We start from the raw sequence: 19532 nt of genomic DNA, 5'->3' as shown, positions 1-19532 counted from the left end.
TGACCATCAACAGGCAATGGCGTGTGGCAATCATTGAGAGAAGGAACGTCACCGGGTCCTGGAAAACCATTTGGAACTACAACACGGTGGGTGGCAGCGAGAGGGCTTCCTTCAAAAAGCATCCAAGGAGTCCGGCTGTTCATACAGCTGGCCCAGGGATGGCGATTGTTTCTTTATTCTGAATGTCTGGAGTCCACAGTCTGGGGCACTAGCACTCAGCATTCGTTAGTTGGGTAGCCATCCGAAATTTATCCCAACATAAACAGTTGATAAAACCAGAATTGTGAGTGCTGAATAATTTCATTTCACAGGGTGTCATTGCAACCAAAGTCACGCAACAAAACACCTGCTACATTTCCATCATGAACAGAAGCGAGATGCCCCGCTTTGATAATCTGGCTCACCTGGCACAAGAGAGCAGGGTAAGGTTCCAAAGGAGCAGCAGGTTCCTGGCCCTGGAGATCACTGGGGCATTTCTTCATGTGCTTTTTCTTTCTGGAGAAGATCAGGTTGTTCCTAGTGGCAGAGTTTCCTTTCTCTTAAAAAGCAATGTAGATGAGAAATGCACAGTAGGAATGCTTTGCCAAAAAAAGAAAGGGGCTGCAGCATTCCCTCCCCGAGGATGTTGGCCTCTGCAGCTTGCTGGGCAAACCGCTTCTCTGTGAAGCCCTTCAGTGCTTTTGTTGTGCCGCCACTTCCCCTCAAGTTTCCTGCACCTTGACTGCTGTAGAGCAAGGTCTGCCTTTGCAGCCACCTTCAAGGCTTGCTATTGGTCCCTCAGGTCCCCAGGGGATTAAAAAGCATCCCTAAATGCAGTTGGGGATTAAACACAGAGTCCAGAGTCCTCCTCCCAGAGCTAGGAAAAGCCCACGCAGGAACCAGCTTCTGGCAATGATCTCGCTGAATGCTGGTTTGTGATGTTTAGAACCTGATTGGCGTTTTTGGAAGACCTACCAAGAAGATCACCTTTGTCACCAATGGACTGGTCAACAACCTCTACTCCTACGGAATAAACATCGCGGCTATGTGCAGTGGACTCACCACCTACCTGGCTTCCGAAGTTCACAGTGAGTGCAAGCATGGGAATTCTGAGGGTTACTGACCTGGCCATTTCTTCCTTGGGGCATGACTAAGGCACAGTTGCTGCTCATCCACCTCAAAACTCAAAGAAAACCTCCTGTAGAACTTCAGCCACGGTCTCAGGCATCAGCTCATGGGGTTTCATCTTTTCTTTTCCAGCTTTCCAAGGATCCCAGGGGAATCTGGGATCCTGCATTACCCTCGATGTCCTGAGAGTTGTAGAGCTGCAGTACTGCAATAGCAATGGCAATTGGAATGGCAATTGGAATGGCAACGGCAATGGCAACTGGAATGGCCAATGGAATGGCAATTGGAATGGCAACGGCAATGGCAACTGGAATGGCCAATGGAATGGCATTGGCAATGGCAACTGGAACAACAATTGGAATGGCATCAGCAATGGCAAATGGAACAACAACTGGAATGGCAATGGCAATGACAACTGGAACAACAATTGGAATGGCATCGGCAATGACAACTGGAACAACAACTGGAATGGGAATGGCAACTGGAACAACAATTGGAATGGCAATTGGAACGGCAATGGCAATTGGAATGGAAATTGGAATGGCAATTGGAACGGCAATGGCAATTGGAACGGCAATTGGAATGGCAATTTCCCGGTGAGAAAACCTTGGCCCTTAGATTTCTCAAACCTAATGGGGGGGAAACCCGGGCTGCTGCCCAAAGCCAACCCTGATGCCCTTCTTGCCTGGCATCTCCTCTTTCGTGAGGTTCCTGCTTGAAGGTTCAGATGCTGAAAGAGAGCAAGGAGTGAGCAGTGCTTTGCATCCAAGCCCTTTAGCATGGATTTACTCTGGCCAGTGATCTAGCATGCATCAACCTCTAAAGGCAACAGATGACAGCTGTCAGATGCAGCAATGATTCACTGAATCCAGGAACAGAATTCCTATGGCCTCTGCCCACTGCCACAGCCTTGATTCTGGGTCCTTTGGAAAACACTGAGGGCAGTGCCAGCACTCCCCGGGGGGCAGCACTTCTTCCATAGCAGCAGGGATTTTTCAGAAGCTTTGGGGACATCACTGTCTCCCTTCAAGGGCAAACCGTCTCCTTTCCCTTGGCTTTTTAGACTCAGCAGATTCCCAGCGGCATCTTCAACAACACGCAAGTCATCATTGGGGGCCAGTCCCAAGTTGTGACCATCAACAGGCAATGGCGTGTGGCAGTCATTGAGCAAAGGAGCTACAGCGGGTCCTGGAAAACCGTCTGGAACTACAACACGGTGAGTGGCAGGGAGGGGCTTCCTTCAAAAAGCATCCAAGGAGTCAGGCTGCTCGTACAGCTGGTCCAGGGACTGTGATTGGTTCTTTATGCTGAACTTTTGGAGTCCTAGTCTGGGGCACTGAAACCCAGCATTAGTTATACTTTCCATCCCGACTTTATCCCAGCATTAATGCTTGGAAGAAACTGAATTGTGGGCGCTAAATACTTTTATTTTACAGGGTGTCATTGCAACCAAAGTCAGGCAACAGAACACCTGCTACATTTCCATCATGAACAGAAGCGAGATGCCCCGCTTTGATGACCTGGCCCGCCTGGCACAAGAGAGCAGGGTAAGGTTCCAAAGCAGTGGCAGGTTCCTGGCCATAGACATCACTGGGCCATTTCTTCATGTGCTTTTTCTTTCTGGACACCATCAGGTTGTGTCTTGTGGCAGAGTTTCCTGTCTCTCAACAGTAATGCAGATTAGGAATTTGTTGTAGGAATGCTTTCCCAAAAGAAAGGGGCTGCATTATTCCCACCCCCACTTGCCTGGAGGATGTTGAGCTCTGCAGCTCGCTGGGCAAATCCGTTCTTTGTGGAGCTCTTCAGTGCTTTCTTTGCGCTGCCATCTCACCTCAAGTTCCGTGCATCTTGACTCCCTTAGAATGAGCTCTGCCTTTGGAGCTCCTGTCAAGGCTTGCTAGTGGTCCCACAGGCCCCCTAGGGGATTAAAAGATGTCCCTAAAGGCAGCTGGGACTCAAACACCCAGCCCTGAGTCATCATTGCAGAGGAACAGGCCTAGCAGGAATCACCTCTCTGCACTCAGCTTGCTGAATGTTGGTTTTCAATGTTCAGAACCTGATTGGCGTTTTTGGAAGACCTACCAAGAAGATCACCTTTGTCACCAATGGATTGGTCAACAACCTCAACTCCTATGGAATAGAAATCGCGGCTATGTGCAGCGGACTCACCACCTACATGGCTTACGAAGTTCACAGTGAGTGTAAAGCGTGGGAATTCTGAGTGGTACAGATCTGGACTTTTTGTCTCCTGGGGCATTACTAGGGCACAGTTGCTGCTCTTCCACCTCAAAACCCACAGAAACCAAGGGCTTCAGCAGTTGCCCAAAGGGTTCGGCACCTCGGCAGACCGAGACTGGAAAAGGATGGGGTCACAGCCCCCATCAACGACCCAAAACAAGCCCTTACAGCTCCTCTCCAGGAAGCTCAATGGGGCTGAAATTTGCACCTGGTGTGTTTTAGCTCACCCTGCAATGCCCTGATACACCCAGTCAAGAAATAGGGTCATCCCAAGAACCGCTGTCCTTCAGGTCAGAGCTTGGTCATCAGTTGACTCAGACAGCCACCAAAGCCTTGTGCTTCACAACTCTAAGTCAAGTCGCTCTGATCCCTGGAGGTTTTTCCCTGGGGCAATGATCCAATTCCCCAGGGCTAACATGACCTACACTTGGTAGGATTCTTCCAGAACCTCACAGCTTGTGTGACTGGGCCCACAAACTGGCAGCAGCCTCACCATGCAATGCCCAGCCATTGGGACTCGCAGGACAAAGTGCAATAGAGCCCCGACTTCTGCACAGGAAATCCCAAAGGCTGTTCAAGAGCAGGTCTTTGTGAGCATTCCTGGCTGAGCCACAGAGCCGGTGCTCTTTGGGGACTCCAAGAGAATCTTTCCCTTGCGCAGCTCAAACATTCCCACAGCAGCAATTCCGATGAACCTGGTTGGCTCTTAGCGACACCTCCACCCTCTTGTAGCAAGTCAGCCAATGTCTTATGCATCAGCTCATGGCCCTTTGTCTTTTCCAGCTTTCCAAGGACCCCAGGTGAATCTGGAATCATGCATTACCCTCGATGTCCTGAGAGTTGTGGACCTGAAGTACTGCATTGGCAATGGCAGTGTCAATTTCCCGGTGAGAAAACCTTGGCCCTTAGATTTCTCAAACCTAATGGGGGGGAAACCCGAGCTGCTGCCCAAAGCCAACCCTGATGCCCTTCTTGCCTGGCACCTCCTCTTTTGTGAGGTTCCTGCTTGAAGGTTCAGATGCCTTTAAAGGGCAATAGGTCAGCAGCGGTTTCCAACCAAGCCCTTTGAGTGTGGATTTACTCTGGCCAGTGATCTAGCATGTACCAACCTCTGTTGTCAGATGCAGCAATGATTCACTGAATCCAGGAACAGAATTCCTATGGCCTCTGCCCACTGCCACAGCCTTGATTCTGGGTCCTTTGGAAAACACTGAGGGCAGTGACGGCATTTCCCAGGAGGCAGCACTTCTTCCATAGCAGCAGGGATTTTTCAGAAGCTTTGGGGACATCACTGTCTCCCTTCAAAGGCAAACCGTCTTCTTTCCCTTGGCTTTTTAGACTCAGCAGATTCCCAGCGGCATCTTCAACAACACCCAAGTCATCATTGGGGGCCAGTCCCAAATTGTGACCATCAACAGGCAATGGCGTGTGGCAATCATTGAGAGAAGGAACGTCACCGGGTCCTGGAAAACCATCTGGAACTACAACACGGTGGGTGGCAGCGAGAGGGCTTCCTTCAAAAAGCATCCAAGGAGTCCGGCTGTTCATACAGCTGGCCCAGGGATGGCGATTGTTTCTTTATTCTGAATGTCTGGAGTCCACAGTCTGGGGCACTAGCACTCAGCATTCGTTAGTTGGGTAGCCATCCGAAATTTATCCCAACATAAACAGTTGATAAAACCAGAATTGTGAGTGCTGAATAATTTCATTTCACAGGGTGTCATTGCAACCAAAGTCACGCAACAAAACACCTGCTACATTTCCATCATGAACAGAAGCGAGATGCCCCGCTTTGATAATCTGGCTCACCTGGCACAAGAGAGCAGGGTAAGGTTCCAAAGGAGCAGCAGGTTCCTGGCCCTGGAGATCACTGGGGCATTTCTTCATGTGCTTTTTCTTTCTGGAGAAGATCAGGTTGTTCCTAGTGGCAGAGTTTCCTTTCTCTTAAAAAGCAATGTAGATGAGAAATGCACAGTAGGAATGCTTTGCCAAAAAAAGAAAGGGGCTGCAGCATTCCCTCCCCGAGGATGTTGGCCTCTGCAGCTTGCTGGGCAAACCGCTTCTCTGTGGAGCCCTTCAGTGCTTTTGTTGTGCCGCCACTTCCCCTCAAGTTTCCTGCACCTTGACTGCTGTAGAGCAAGGTCTGCCTTTGCAGCCACCTTCAAGGCTTGCTATTGGTCCCTCAGGTCCCCAGGGGATTAAAAAGCATCCCTAAATGCAGTTGGGGATTAAACACAGAGTCCAGAGTCCTCCTCCCAGAGCTAGGAAAAGCCCACGCAGGAACCAGCTTCTGGCAATGATCTCGCTGAATGCTGGTTTGTGATGTTTAGAACCTGATTGGCGTTTTTGGAAGACCTACCAAGAAGATCACCTTTGTCACCAATGGACTGGTCAACAACCTCTACTCCTACGGAATAAACATCGCGGCTATGTGCAGTGGACTCACCACCTACCTGGCTTCCGAAGTTCACAGTGAGTGCAAGCATGGGAATTCTGAGGGTTACTGACCTGGCCATTTCTTCCTTGGGGCATGACTAAGGCACAGTTGCTGCTCATCCACCTCAAAACTCAAAGAAAACCTCCTGTAGAACTTCAGCCACGGTCTCAGGCATCAGCTCATGGGGTTTCATCTTTTCTTTTCCAGCTTTCCAAGGATCCCAGGGGAATCTGGGATCCTGCATTACCCTCGATGTCCTGAGAGTTGTAGAGCTGCAGTACTGCAATAGCAATGGCAATTGGAATGGCAATTGGAATGGCAATGGCAATGGCAACTGGAATGGCCAATGGAATGGCAATTGGAATGGCAACGGCAATGGCAACTGGAATGGCCAATGGAATGGCATTGGCAATGGCAACTGGAACAACAATTGGAATGGCATCGGCAATGGCAACTGGAACAACAACTGGAATGGCAATGGCAATGACAACTGGAACAACAATTGGAATGGCATCGGCAATGACAACTGGAACAACAACTGGAATGGGAATGGCAACTGGAACAACAATTGGAATGGCAATTGGAACGGCAATGGCAATTGGAATGGAAATTGGAATGGCAATTGGAACGGCAATGGCAATTGGAACGGCAATTGGAATGGCAATTTCCCGGTGAGAAAACCTTGGCCCTTAGATTTCTCAAACCTAATGGGGGGGAAACCCGGGCTGCTGCCCAAAGCCAACCCTGATGCCCTTCTTGCCTGGCATCTCCTCTTTCGTGAGGTTCCTGCTTGAAGGTTCAGATGCTGAAAGAGAGCAAGGAGTGAGCAGTGCTTTGCATCCAAGCCCTTTAGCATGGATTTACTCTGGCCAGTGATCTAGCATGCATCAACCTCTAAAGGCACCAGATGACAGCTGTCAGACGCAGCAATGATTCACTGAATCCAGGAACAGAATTCCTATGGCCTCTGCCCACTGCCACAGCCTTGATTCTGGGTCCTTTGGAAAACACTGAGGGCAGTGCCAGCACTCCCCGGGGGGCAGCACTTCTTCCATAGCAGCAGGGATTTTTCAGAAGCTTTGGGGACATCACTGTCTCCCTTCAAGGGCAAACCGTCTCCTTTCCCTTGGCTTTTTAGACTCAGCAGATTCCCAGCGGCATCTTCAACAACACGCAAGTCATCATTGGGGGCCAGTCCCAAGTTGTGACCATCAACAGGCAATGGCGTGTGGCAGTCATTGAGCAAAGGAGCTACAGCGGGTCCTGGAAAACCGTCTGGAACTACAACACGGTGAGTGGCAGGGAGGGGCTTCCTTCAAAAAGCATCCAAGGAGTCAGGCTGCTCGTACAGCTGGTCCAGGGACTGTGATTGGTTCTTTATGCTGAACTTTTGGAGTCCTAGTCTGGGGCACTGAAACCCAGCATTAGTTATACTTTCCATCCCGACTTTATCCCAGCATTAATGCTTGGAAGAAACTGAATTGTGGGCGCTAAATACTTTTATTTTACAGGGTGTCATTGCAACCAAAGTCAGGCAACAGAACACCTGCTACATTTCCATCATGAACAGAAGCGAGATGCCCCGCTTTGATGACCTGGCCCGCCTGGCACAAGAGAGCAGGGTAAGGTTCCAAAGCAGTGGCAGGTTCCTGGCCATAGACATCACTGGGCCATTTCTTCATGTGCTTTTTCTTTCTGGACACCATCAGGTTGTGTCTTGTGGCAGAGTTTCCTGTCTCTCAACAGTAATGCAGATTAGGAATTTGTTGTAGGAATGCTTTCCCAAAAGAAAGGGGCTGCATTATTCCCACCCCCACTTGCCTGGAGGATGTTGAGCTCTGCAGCTCGCTGGGCAAATCCGTTCTTTGTGGAGCTCTTCAGTGCTTTCTTTGCGCTGCCATCTCACCTCAAGTTCCGTGCATCTTGACTCCCTTAGAATGAGCTCTGCCTTTGGAGCTCCTGTCAAGGCTTGCTAGTGGTCCCACAGGCCCCCCAGGGGATTAAAAGATGTCCCTAAAGGCAGCTGGGACTCAAACACCCAGCCCTGAGTCATCATTGCAGAGGAACAGGCCTAGCAGGAATCACCTCTCTGCACTCAGCTTGCTGAATGTTGGTTTTCAATGTTCAGAACCTGATTGGCGTTTTTGGAAGACCTACCAAGAAGATCACCTTTGTCACCAATGGATTGGTCAACAACCTCAACTCCTATGGAATAGAAATCGCGGCTATGTGCAGCGGACTCACCACCTACATGGCTTACGAAGTTCACAGTGAGTATAAAGCGTGGGAATTCTGAGTGGTATCTATATATTGAGATCGGGACTTTTTGTCTCCTGGGGCATTACTAGGGCACAGTTGCTGCTCTTCCACCTCAAAACCCACAGAAACCAAGGGCTTCAGCAGTTGCCCAAAGGGTTCGGCACCTCGGCAGACCGAGACTGGAAAAGGATGGGGTCACAGCCCCCATCAACGACCCAAAACAAGCCCTTACAGCTCCTCTCCAGGAAGCTCAATGGGGCTGAAATTTGCACCTGGTGTGTTTTAGCTCACCCTGCAATGCCCTGATACACCCAGTCAAGAAATAGGGTCATCCCAAGAACCGCTGTCCTTCAGGTCAGAGCTTGGTCATCAGTTGACTCAGACAGCCACCAAAGCCTTGTGCTTCACAACTCTAAGTCAAGTCGCTCTGATCCCTGGAGGTTTTTCCCTGGGGCAATGATCCAATTCCCCAGGGCTAACATGACCTACACTTGGTAGGATTCTTCCAGAACCTCACAGCTTGTGTGACTGGGCCCACAAACTGGCAGCAGCCTCACCATGCAATGCCCAGCCATTGGGACTCGCAGGACAAAGTGCAATAGAGCCCCGACTTCTGCACAGGAAATCCCAAAGGCTGTTCAAGAGCAGGTCTTTGTGAGCATTCCTGGCTGAGCCACAGAGCCGGTGCTCTTTGGGGACTCCAAGAGAATCTTTCCCTTGCGCAGCTCAAACATTCCCACAGCAGCAATTCCGATGAACCTGGTTGGCTCTTAGCGACACCTCCACCCTCTTGTAGCAAGTCAGCCAATGTCTTATGCATCAGCTCATGGCCCTTTGTCTTTTCCAGCTTTCCAAGGACCCCAGGTGAATCTGGAATCATGCATTACCCTCGATGTCCTGAGAGTTGTGGACCTGAAGTACTGCATTGGCAATGGCAGTGTCAATTTCCCGGTGAGAAAACCTTGGCCCTTAGATTTCTCAAACCTAATGGGGGGGAAACCCGAGCTGCTGCCCAAAGCCAACCCTGATGCCCTTCTTGCCTGGCACCTCCTCTTTTGTGAGGTTCCTGCTTGAAGGTTCAGATGCCTTTAAAGGGCAATAGGTCAGCAGCGGTTTCCAACCAAGCCCTTTGAGTGTGGATTTACTCTGGCCAGTGATCTAGCATGTACCAACCTCTGTTGTCAGATGCAGCAATGATTCACTGAATCCAGGAACAGAATTCCTATGGCCTCTGCCCACTGCCACAGCCTTGATTCTGGGTCCTTTGGAAAACACTGAGGGCAGTGACGGCATTTCCCAGGAGGCAGCACTTCTTCCATAGCAGCAGGGATTTTTCAGAAGCTTTGGGGACATCACTGTCTCCCTTCAAAGGCAAACCGTCTTCTTTCCCTTGGCTTTTTAGACTCAGCAGATTCCCAGCGGCATCTTCAACAACACCCAAGTCATCATTGGGGGCCAGTCCCAAATTGTGACCATCAACAGGCAATGGCGTGTGGCAATCATTGAGAGAAGGAACGTCACCGGGTCCTGGAAAACCATCTGGAACTACAACACGGTGGGTGGCAGCGAGAGGGCTTCCTTCAAAAAGCATCCAGGGAGTCCGGCTGTTCATACAGCTGGCCCAGGGATGGCGATTGTTTCTTTATTCTGAATGTCTGGAGTCCACAGTCTGGGGCACTAGCACTCAGCATTCGTTAGTTGGGTAGCCATCCGAAATTTATCCCAACATAAACAGTTGATAAAACCAGAATTGTGAGTGCTGAATAATTTCATTTCACAGGGTGTCATTGCAACCAAAGTCACGCAACAAAACACCTGCTACATTTCCATCATGAACAGAAGCGAGATGCCCCGCTTTGATAATCTGGCTCACCTGGCACAAGAGAGCAGGGTAAGGTTCCAAAGGAGCAGCAGGTTCCTGGCCCTGGAGATCACTGGGGCATTTCTTCATGTGCTTTTTCTTTCTGGAGAAGATCAGGTTGTTCCTAGTGGCAGAGTTTCCTTTCTCTTAAAAAGCAATGTAGATGAGAAATGCACAGTAGGAATGCTTTGCCAAAAAAAGAAAGGGGCTGCAGCATTCCCTCCCCGAGGATGTTGGCCTCTGCAGCTTGCTGGGCAAACCGCTTCTCTGTGGCGCCCTTCAGTGCTTTTGTTGTGCCGCCACTTCCCCTCAAGTTTCCTGCACCTTGACTGCTGTAGAGCAAGGTCTGCCTTTGCAGCCACCTTCAAGGCTTGCTATTGGTCCCTCAGGTCCCCAGGGGATTAAAAAGTATCCCTAAATGCAGTTGGGGATTAAACACAGAGTCCAGAGTCCTCCTCCCAGAGCTAGGAAAAGCCCACGCAGGAACCAGCTTCTGGCAATGATCTCGCTGAATGCTGGTTTGTGATGTTTAGAACCTGATTGGCGTTTTTGGAAGACCTACCAAGAAGATCACCTTTGTCACCAATGGACTGGTCAACAACCTCTACTCCTACGGAATAAACATCGCGGCTATGTGCAGTGGACTCACCACCTACCTGACTTCCGAAGTTCACAGTGAGTGCAAGCATGGGAATTCTGAGGGTTACTGACCTGGCCATTTCTTCCTTGGGGCATGACTAAGGCACAGTTGCTGCTCATCCACCTCAAAACTCAAAGAAAACCTCCTGTAGAACTTCAGCCACGGTCTCAGGCATCAGCTCATGGGGTTTCATCTTTTCTTTTCCAGCTTTCCAAGGACCCCAGGGGAATCTGGGATCCTGCATTACCCTCGATGTCCTGAGAGTTGTAGAGCTGCAGTACTGCAATAGCAATGGCAATTGGAATGGCAATTGGAATGGCAGTTGGAATGGCAACGGCAATGGCAACTGGAATGGCCAATGGAATGGCATTGGCAATGGCAACTGGAACAACAATTGGAATGGCATCAGCAATGGCAACTGGAACAACAACTGGAATGGCAATGGCAATGACAACTGGAACAACAATTGGAATGGCATTGGCAATGACATCTGGAACAACGATTGGAATGGGAATGGCAACTGGAAGGGCAATTGGAATGGCATTGGCAATGGCAACTGGAATGGCAATGGCAACTGGAATGGCAATGGCAACTGGAAGAACAATTGGAATGGCAATGGCATCTGGAACAATAATTGGAATGGCAATGGCAACTGGAATGGCAATGGCAACTGGAACAACAATTGGAATGGCAATGGCAACTGGAATGGCAATTGGAATGGCAATGGCAATTGGAACGGCAATTGGAATGGCACTGGTCAGGTGAGAAAACCTTAGGCATTACCTTTGTATGAACCCAATGGATGGTCTCCTGAGCTGCTGCCCAATGCCAACCGTGATGCCCTTGCCTAGCATCTCCTCTTTCGCGAGGTTCCTGCTTGAAGGTGGGGAAGCTTTAAAAGATGATTGAGTGAGCAGAAGTTTCCATCATAGACCTTGAGCAGTGTGGATTTACTCTGGCCATTGCTCTAGTTTGCATCAACTTGTAAGGCAGCAGATGACAGCTGTCTGATGCAGCAGTGATTCACTGAATCCACAAAAAGAATTCTTATGTCCTCTGCCAAACACCACAGCCTTTTTTTTGTTTGGTTTTTTTTTTATTTTAAATATCTCTCCCTCATTTGAAAGTACACCTCTACTGCCATCCCTCCCTAGATCAGAGCGCTTAATGTTTTTTTGCAGGGATTTTTTGTAAATATATGCTGTGAGACCTAGCTACTTGCACAGTCTGACAATATTTCATGTGGTTTTCTTATCTCTGCAGTGGGATAACAACCATCAAATCATCACTGATGGAGATTCTCACATCTCCATCTCTGGTGGGGACTCTCAAATCTCCATCTCTGGTGTCTCACAGAGCATAAGCATCAATAGCCAAACACAAAGGGCAATTATAGAGCAAAAGAGCAACCATTTGTCCTGGAAAACCATCTGGAACTACAACACGGTGAGTGGCAGGGAGGGGGCTTGTTCAAAAAGTATACAATAAGACTGGCTGCTCATACAGCTGGCCCAGTGGCTGGGATTGTTGCCTTTATCCTAAATTTTTGAGACCATGAATATCGGGTAGAAACTCTTGGCATTTCTTATTGTTTGAATCCGAACTTTATTCCAGTGTTACCAGTTCTAAAAAACTGAATTGTGAGTGCTGAATAATTTTGTTTCGCAGGGTGTCATTGCAACAAAAGTGATGCCAGAAAGAACGTGCTACATTTCCACCATGAACAGGAGTGAGATGCCTACCTTTGCTGCACTTGTCAAAGTGGCTGCAGAGAGGAGGGTAAGAATTTAATGGAGGAGTCACTTGGAATGTTGCTCAGTATTTGAAAGTAAACATATGTGGAAGTCTGCTATTTTCAAAGCCTTTTAAACCATTAGATGTTTAGAAGTTATTTCTATCACACTGTTAATTATGTAATTCAATTTATTTTGAATTATATTTTATTTTAAAAGGTTCAAAAATAAGAATAAATTCTTTAAGGTGAATATTACTCATTTTTACTTAATGTTGTAAATATTCTGGGTAATTTTTACATAGTTTGCAATGAGTTTTTATGCTGACCTCTTTTTAATACTCTCTTATGACCCAAGAATGTAGATATGTGGAAAGGTACCCTTTAAAATCTTCCATTCCTTGCATGGTAAAAAAAAATAATTGCTTTGGTTTTAGGTGCAGTTGATTAAGAACAAATATCCCAATAAGCTAGAATATTTTAAATCATCTCTCAAAATGTTTGCAAATAACTACCATGTTGTGTGAACTCTGCCCACTAAATTAACACAGACATTTTAAAAACGGGATCAGCATTTAGCATACTCATCTTTGGTAAGCACTGGCTTCTACTGAAGACTCAGAACTGAGTCCTTAAAAAAACCAAGGCTTTAAAGAGCAAGAACACCTAGAGGGCAGAAGAAAACCTGCAGAGTGTTATCAGTAAAGGCATAGCAAAAAGATTCAGCTTTAGCTATAGATCGTGGCTTGCCTCAAGGCTTTGACTCCCTTAGAACGAGCTCTGCCTTTGCAGCTGCCTTCAAGGCTTGTGAGTGGTCCCACAGGTCCCCAGGGAATTAAAAGGGGTCCCTAAAGGCAGTTTGGACTCAAACACCCAGCCCCAACTCATCCTTCCAGTGCTAGGAAGAGGCCTAGAAGGGAACCAGCTCCTGAGAACTTGCTGAATGCTGGTATTTGTTGTTTAGAACCTGTTCGGTTTTGGAAGACCTACCAAGGAGATCACCTTTGTCACCAATGGACTGGTCAACAACCTCCAGTCTTATGGATCAGATGTCTTCTCTATGTGCAGTGGAGTCACCACCTACATGGCTTATGAAGTTCATGGTGAGTGCAAGCAAAGGAATTCTGTCTCTAAATGACCTGGCATTTGTTTCCCTTGGGGAATGACCAATGCACACTTGCTGCTCTTCCACCTTGAGTCAGATGGAAACCAAAGGTTTCAGCAGTTGCACAAAGGGTTTGACATATCCAAAGCTCAGGACTGAACCAAGGGCAGAGTCACAGCCCCCATAAATGACCTGATCTATACCACTACTACTCCCTTCTGTGAAGTTTAAGGTGGCTTAAGTTATTGCGTAGGATTTTGCACACGGATATTCCCTGCAATGTCTACATTAAGAGAAAGGGTAGCTCTAAGCAGCTTTGTTCTCTCATTTCTCTATTACAGACAGTCTTTTTTCATGACTTCAAAGAGATTCTTTGTCTATTCAATGATTTCTTATACAGCAGCTATGGACTACCTAGTTCACTTCAAGCAACAAAAATGAGCTCTTATCGATGACCTAATATCTTCCCCATTAACTAATTGTAATTTTTTTGTTTGTTTTTTTAAAGTACCCCAATACAATCAACAATCATGCATTGCACTTAATGTCTTGAGACTTGTGGAGCTGAAGTACTGCAGTGGTAATGGACAGGTCGGAAATCATTACCTCTCTTGAACTGAGATCCAGCCTTCGGAGCTGCTGCCCAAAGCCAACCCTGATACCGTCCTTCCCTGACATCTCTTCTTTCAAGAGTTTTGTTCTTCGTGGTTCAGAAGCTGAAACAGATCATTTGTTGACTAGAGCTTTCAATTAAAAATCTTTTGCATACATGACCTCTGGCTTGTTTCTCATTACTCTACCCTTCGATCATCTTTGAAATTTCCATGGAAATATTTTTATTGTCTCCCTTCTGCCCCATTTGAGCCCTTCAAATGCTCTTTTAATTGCCAGCTCTCAACACAGGGCACAGACAAAGAGCTGGGCAAGCCCCAGGGTGTGTATGGTAGAAACAAGGCATTGACAGTTAGGACCTTCCTTCCCTGTTCGGGGAAAGATGCCTTACATTAAGAATCTTGATTCAGGGGGGCACAAAAGGCAGAAAGAAAGAAGGGCAAAGCAGTGAATTTGCCTTCTTTAGGGCAAGGGCAGTCTCTGTGGAATTTATCATGTTGCTCTTATAGAACTCTCCATTTTCCAGTGCATAGCAAAGACTGGCTACAGGGCATCACGTTGTACACTGGCGTGGATGAAAATGTACTCTAAAGATGCATACACAGTATTAACACAACTGTTGATCCCTGGGGACAGTGCAAGATTCCCACTCATCTCCTCCCAAATGTCTTTAGTTCAGACATGGACATAAAACAAAACAAAACAAAACAAAACAAAACAACAAACAAACAAACAAACAAACAAACAATAAAACACACCCCCCCCCCAAAAAAAAAAAAAAAACCAAAACACCACCACCAAACAAACAAACAAACAAACAAAAAACCTGTCTTCCTTAATGCTTCTACAAAATGAAAGATTTCTTCCATTTTTGCTGCCAGGAGCATGTCTCTTTCCTGATAGCAAATTCCAGATTCTCTCTATGAGATCCTCCCAGTGTTCAGTAGTATGAATTGGATACAAATTAAGCTAGGAATAGAGTCATGTTTCTGCTGAGCTGACAAGAGCACTTGACAAATATCAATCCCCATCTACTTCTACTTTATAAAGCTACAGAATTACTCTTAACTTATAAAATTGCCAGAAAAATTTGACCCATTATTTGACACAAAAAAACACTAGTCATCCACTAAAAACCAGATAAACAGGGGAACCCTGAGCTTCAAGTGAAAAGTAAAATTGCAGCATTTCAGTTCAAGTCTGATTAACAAACGGAAATTTAAACATGTAAAAGGAAGATTCAATCAAGTTATGCTGAGATTATATGATCATAATAAACTCTCAAGGTGACACATGGGGTTTTTCTCCAGGTACTTTTCATAAATATTTACTCTATCAGGGAGTCAGCACATAGTGGGAGAAAAGGTAAAGAGCAAAGCAACACCTCTAGAAACCAACATAATTCTGCATGCTCCCATTTGCACTCAGGTGGGCATGCCATGCTCTAGATAAAGGTAGCATGACATAGCCTAAAAAACTGGCTCAAGGACAGAATGAATCACATTCCATACTTACAAGAAAACCCTCAAGCTCCAGCTTCAAGGATGAAACCAGAAATATTTTCATCAGTTTTACTCTTGCTAGACCACAAGGAGCAGAAAAAACACATGAAAATGTGTGTGCACAGGATGAAACAGTAATTTGAGGAAAGGGTGAAATCCGGAATGTTTCTTACCCTTGGGAGGTTGCTGCACAGTGGGACAAGAATTTACTATAGAAACAGAATGCCTTGAGCAGAGCTTTAAAAAGGACTAAAAGAAAACAGGGTCTTTATGCAAAGCCCCATACACCTGCCCTTTTTCCTGGCTACTGTCACTAGTTATGTAAGCTGTGCTAATGGCAAGTGCCTGAGCTGTGTGTTTGCCACACAAACTGCTCAAGCACTCAGAAGCTGGTGGAAGATGTGGAGGGTCAGGGTTCCAAGGGTGATGCATTTCTGTAATGGCCAAGTTGGCTTGGACTGGTGGAAGCCAGGGACAAAACTGCTTTCCAAGTCACTACTAATGACACTGGAGGGAGGAGGATTGTACAGCTCGGTTTGTCTTGCCTGTCTTGAGGAGGGCTCAATTTATGGAATTTCCAGAGGCTAAAATAGGACTTTCTTACGAAACATACATAAACATATGAAATAAGACTTTGATGTGCTTTTGGTATCTTGGAAGATAAGGACATAACCTGTCTGCATTTGGCATCCACAAATCAGTCTGATTGGAAGACCTGTAAATCCTCCCCCTTGGTAGTTTACCACTTTCATTCACCATATTTGACACCTCGAGTTAAGGATGAAGTGGATGTGAAACAGATGAAAAGCCGAGCACTCCACTCACAGTGCTGGCAGTCTGCTGCACCTCCTTGGCACTCACAGAGCTCCAGCAAGGTGCCAGGCAGGAGCACAAGGACAGAGTATGGCCCTGAGCAGCACAGGTGACAGTTGAGCCTCCCCTTCCCAAACAAAGTAAGATCCCCTGGCTTTTCCAGGAACAGCTGAAATAATGATCCTTGGCAATGGATGGCAGAAGAGAAGAGTGTTCAGAGACATCAGATCAGAGAGACACTGAGTCCCCATCAGGCCAGTCTGGCACTGCAGAGGAAGCTTTAGTGTGCAAACCCACCCTGAACTGCAGCCAAGAGCACAATCAGCACACAGGGACTGGCAGAACTGTCAAATACAAAGCACTTGGGGAGCTGGGAAGTGAGCTCCTCTGGGAGTGCTGCTTCTGGAACCTGGAAAAGGCACAGCAAAAAAGCAAATCTAAAGTACCACAGGCTCCTGGGCCATGGCTCTGCATATCAAATTCAGAGAATGATTAAAATCTACTTCCTAAATAACAGGGGATACAAAATGCCCCATGTCACTGCTCCTCCCTCTCACATGTTTTGCTACCTTTAGTTTCTGGTCCCTTTCTCAAATCAGCCCTTAGTCCATAATCAGGTGCTACTCTCCTGAAGAGGCTCTGTGAAGATTAAGGGCCATGTTTGACAAAAAGAAAGCAGATCCTGAATGAGCTCAGGAAGGAAGGGCAGCAAAAGAACTCAGCAATTCCTATGCTTTAGAACCAACCTTGTGATCGCTAGGGACTCATGTAACATTTTTAACATAGCAAGATTACCACCCCCGTGGTTTGAGTGGTGCTTTTGGTCAGAGGCACAACTTCTGGCTGAGTCCTTTGCCACACTGGCACAAAGCATCACTACAAGTTTACTAGGAATCTCTGCTCTGTTTCTGATGATCATTATTTTTCATTTAAAAGTGACTGTTCAATACACTGAGCTTACCATGACCACTTTTCTCTCACCTCCCTGTATGCCATGAATTCAATCAGGCAGGTATCAAAGCCTCCTCTTATCAGAGCACTTCCCCAGGAAACTCGTCATGCTTCTGTGAACACAGGGCACCTGCCAATAAGGCAAACCCATTTTCAGATTTAACTTTGGGATATTATGTATAAAAAGTAAGAGTACATATCAATTAGCAGCAGAGTTGTGTGCTGCATTAGCTTTTCAGCAGCAAATTCCTTCACCTGCCCTAAGCAGAAGAACACATCATACACGTGGCATTGCTGGAGGAGGCAATTTACCTTTTACCAAAGTCGCTTGTCAGCCTCCATGACACATTTACCTAAACAATATAATGGAAAGGACCAATATTTTTCTTTCCCTGTGACTATCTGCACTGTAGAAAGCCTTTCTTTTAACCAGTGCCTCTTGCTAGCAACACACTTCTCTTTCCCTGTATATTTTTTGCAATAAAAAGGGGGTTTTGTTTCATTTTAATAGGGCTACATTGCAACCAAGGTGTTTTCAAAGAACACCTGCATCATTGCTACAACTAGCAAGAGGTTTTGGCTTGGCAAACCATTTCCTACACCACCTCCAGGAGACAAGGTAGGATGGTGGCTGAAAGTGGGACAAAAGATTGTCAGTGAAAAGCACTTGTTCCTATACACGCAGCAGAAAAGGCTCCAAGAACTGAAGAGAGCTTTCTCAGCAGGGTTGAATCGCTCTAAAAGTTCCTTCGAAAGTTGCATTGCCCAGGAATAACCCCTTCCCCTACACCAAAGAAATGTGTACAGGTTCTGAACTCTAGTGCTGGCTTTCCTAAACGCTGTTGTCTGGCTTTGTTTATTTGAATGCTCAGAGACCTGGGCCTACCAATTGCCATGCAGAGAGAATCACTTCATTATCTCCAGGAACAGACTCCAAAGCTTGAGCCCACTTGGAAAACACATCCAAGCCCTGTGCAGAGGAATTCCTTCCTACCTCGCTTACCCAGCTCCTGGTGAGTGTGCTACTGACAGCCCTGGTGTTCCAAAATAAACAAGTGCTCGATGTATACATTTAGAATGATGCAGTTGAATTTTAAGTGACTTTTCCTGGTACATTTCCAACACTAAGTTGGAAAAATTTCCACTACAATGTTCTTTTATTTTCTCAGTCTAATCAGTTTTTCTTTTTCTTTCAGGATCAATGTTCTTATCAGGCTCAAACTTCTTAGAGCAAGATATTTCACATTTGAAAGTTAAGATAAATTAACTGCCTATTATTTGCTATATCTTCTACATTAACCATTTAAAATCAGGTGAACTAAAGTCTGGTTTTATAGAGATCAGCATAACTAACCTCCTACCAACATACTAAGTACTGCAATGGTTTATTTTAGAAAAAAACATTGTCATGCCATCTGACCAATTGCAAAGAGACAGAGGGACTATTATTCTGATGAACCCAGAAATCAAAGTGCAAATAACAGAATTAAGAAGTGTATTAAATGCAGTCCAGAGTTGCACACAAATGCTATTTAAGAATGTTTAATAAAGGTTTAACACAGGAGAAAAGAAGCATACTCTAACCAACTGCAAGTTGGAAATTTGAAAGAGTCAAATTATAATTAGGTTAAAAGTATAGCAAAAAGCCTGAGCCTACTTTCTTCATTGAAAACTTCAGCAACTCGCTATGTCTGGAAAACACCCCATGTTCACCTTCCCTCCTCACTCAGGGGCCCTTTCCTTGCTCTTTGAGAGGAGTTACTCCAAGAGACACTTTATGCACTCGGGAACATCCCAGGGTTGCTCTAAGGAAAGGACGCAGCAGCCTGTTCTCTTCAGGAAAAGCCACTTGGGCACTCTAAGGGGTCAACTGACCTGAAAACCAAAGCAAAACTGCAACCAAGAATTTTTTAGCACCTCCAAAGAAAAGCAACTGTAGAGTTGCAGCATTTAAAGAACCGTTCTTGTCTGCCTTGCCTGGGGTTTCTGGAGACACTCTCCTCTCCTTTTCTAACCTGACACTGCATTTTCCTTGGGGTGTCACAAGCACAGCCCTCTTCCCTGATCCTGCTGGGATGCACTGGGAGTGTGTCCCTGGGGGCCGTGAGCCCTATCACAGATGATGATTCCAGACGCCCCCAGGCAGCCGGGATGTGAGCAGAGCAGAGTCCGTGGTGTCGATCTCGCAGCCCCGCGGTCCCCGCGCAGCACAGAGAGCCCAGCAGCCAGGCTGGCAACCTGGGGCAGCCGCTGCTCGCTCCAACCACAGAATCAC

At 46.7% G+C, this 19532-nt stretch overlaps 2 protein-coding genes across 2 annotated transcripts; both read left to right on the top strand.

Annotated features, from left to right (window-relative positions):
• The first annotated feature begins 2423 nt into the window (after positions 1 to 2423).
• On the top strand, positions 2424 to 7541 carry LOC128800830 (uncharacterized). The gene is made up of 9 exons (XM_053966273.1): positions 2424 to 3302; positions 4129 to 4232; positions 4684 to 4836; positions 5062 to 5172; positions 5676 to 5817; positions 5990 to 6453; positions 6921 to 7073; positions 7294 to 7404; positions 7509 to 7541. Exons 1-9 carry the CDS (start codon positions 3140 to 3142, stop codon positions 7539 to 7541), a joined length of 1434 nt encoding a protein of 477 aa, XP_053822248.1. The 5' UTR covers positions 2424 to 3139.
• On the top strand, positions 6773 to 14129 carry LOC128800978 (uncharacterized). Its single transcript, XM_053966543.1, has 11 exons — positions 6773 to 7073; positions 7294 to 8052; positions 8889 to 8992; positions 9444 to 9596; positions 9822 to 9932; positions 10436 to 10577; positions 10750 to 11303; positions 11806 to 11988; positions 12211 to 12321; positions 13239 to 13377; positions 13888 to 14129. Exons 2-11 carry the CDS (start codon positions 7890 to 7892, stop codon positions 13992 to 13994), a joined length of 1767 nt encoding a protein of 588 aa, XP_053822518.1. The 5' UTR covers positions 6773 to 7073; positions 7294 to 7889; the 3' UTR covers positions 13995 to 14129.
• Positions 14130 to 19532: the final 5403 nt, after the last annotated feature.

This window comes from Vidua chalybeata, chromosome 28, assembly GCF_026979565.1.
Source record: "Vidua chalybeata isolate OUT-0048 chromosome 28, bVidCha1 merged haplotype, whole genome shotgun sequence".
NCBI lineage: Eukaryota > Metazoa > Chordata > Aves > Passeriformes > Viduidae > Vidua > Vidua chalybeata.
This window is presented reverse-complemented; position numbering and strand designations above follow the sequence as displayed.

Bases quoted from the DNA above. Each gene is read 5' to 3' on its own strand.
- LOC128800830 (XM_053966273.1), top strand. From the start codon at position 3,140: ATGTTGGTTTTCAATGTTCAGAACCTGATTGGCGTTTTTGGAAGACCT. The intron at 4,233-4,683 runs GTGAGAAAACCT...TTGGCTTTTTAG, and splicing joins ATGGCAGTGTCAATTTCCCG to ACTCAGCAGATTCCCAGCGG. The intron at 5,818-5,989 runs GTGAGTGCAAGC...TTTCTTTTCCAG, and splicing joins CCTGGCTTCCGAAGTTCACA to CTTTCCAAGGATCCCAGGGG.
- LOC128800978 (XM_053966543.1), top strand. From the start codon at position 7,890: ATGTTGGTTTTCAATGTTCAGAACCTGATTGGCGTTTTTGGAAGACCT. The intron at 9,597-9,821 runs GTGGGTGGCAGC...TTCATTTCACAG, and splicing joins CCATCTGGAACTACAACACG to GGTGTCATTGCAACCAAAGT. The intron at 12,322-13,238 runs GTAAGAATTTAA...TTTGTTGTTTAG, and splicing joins AAGTGGCTGCAGAGAGGAGG to AACCTGTTCGGTTTTGGAAG.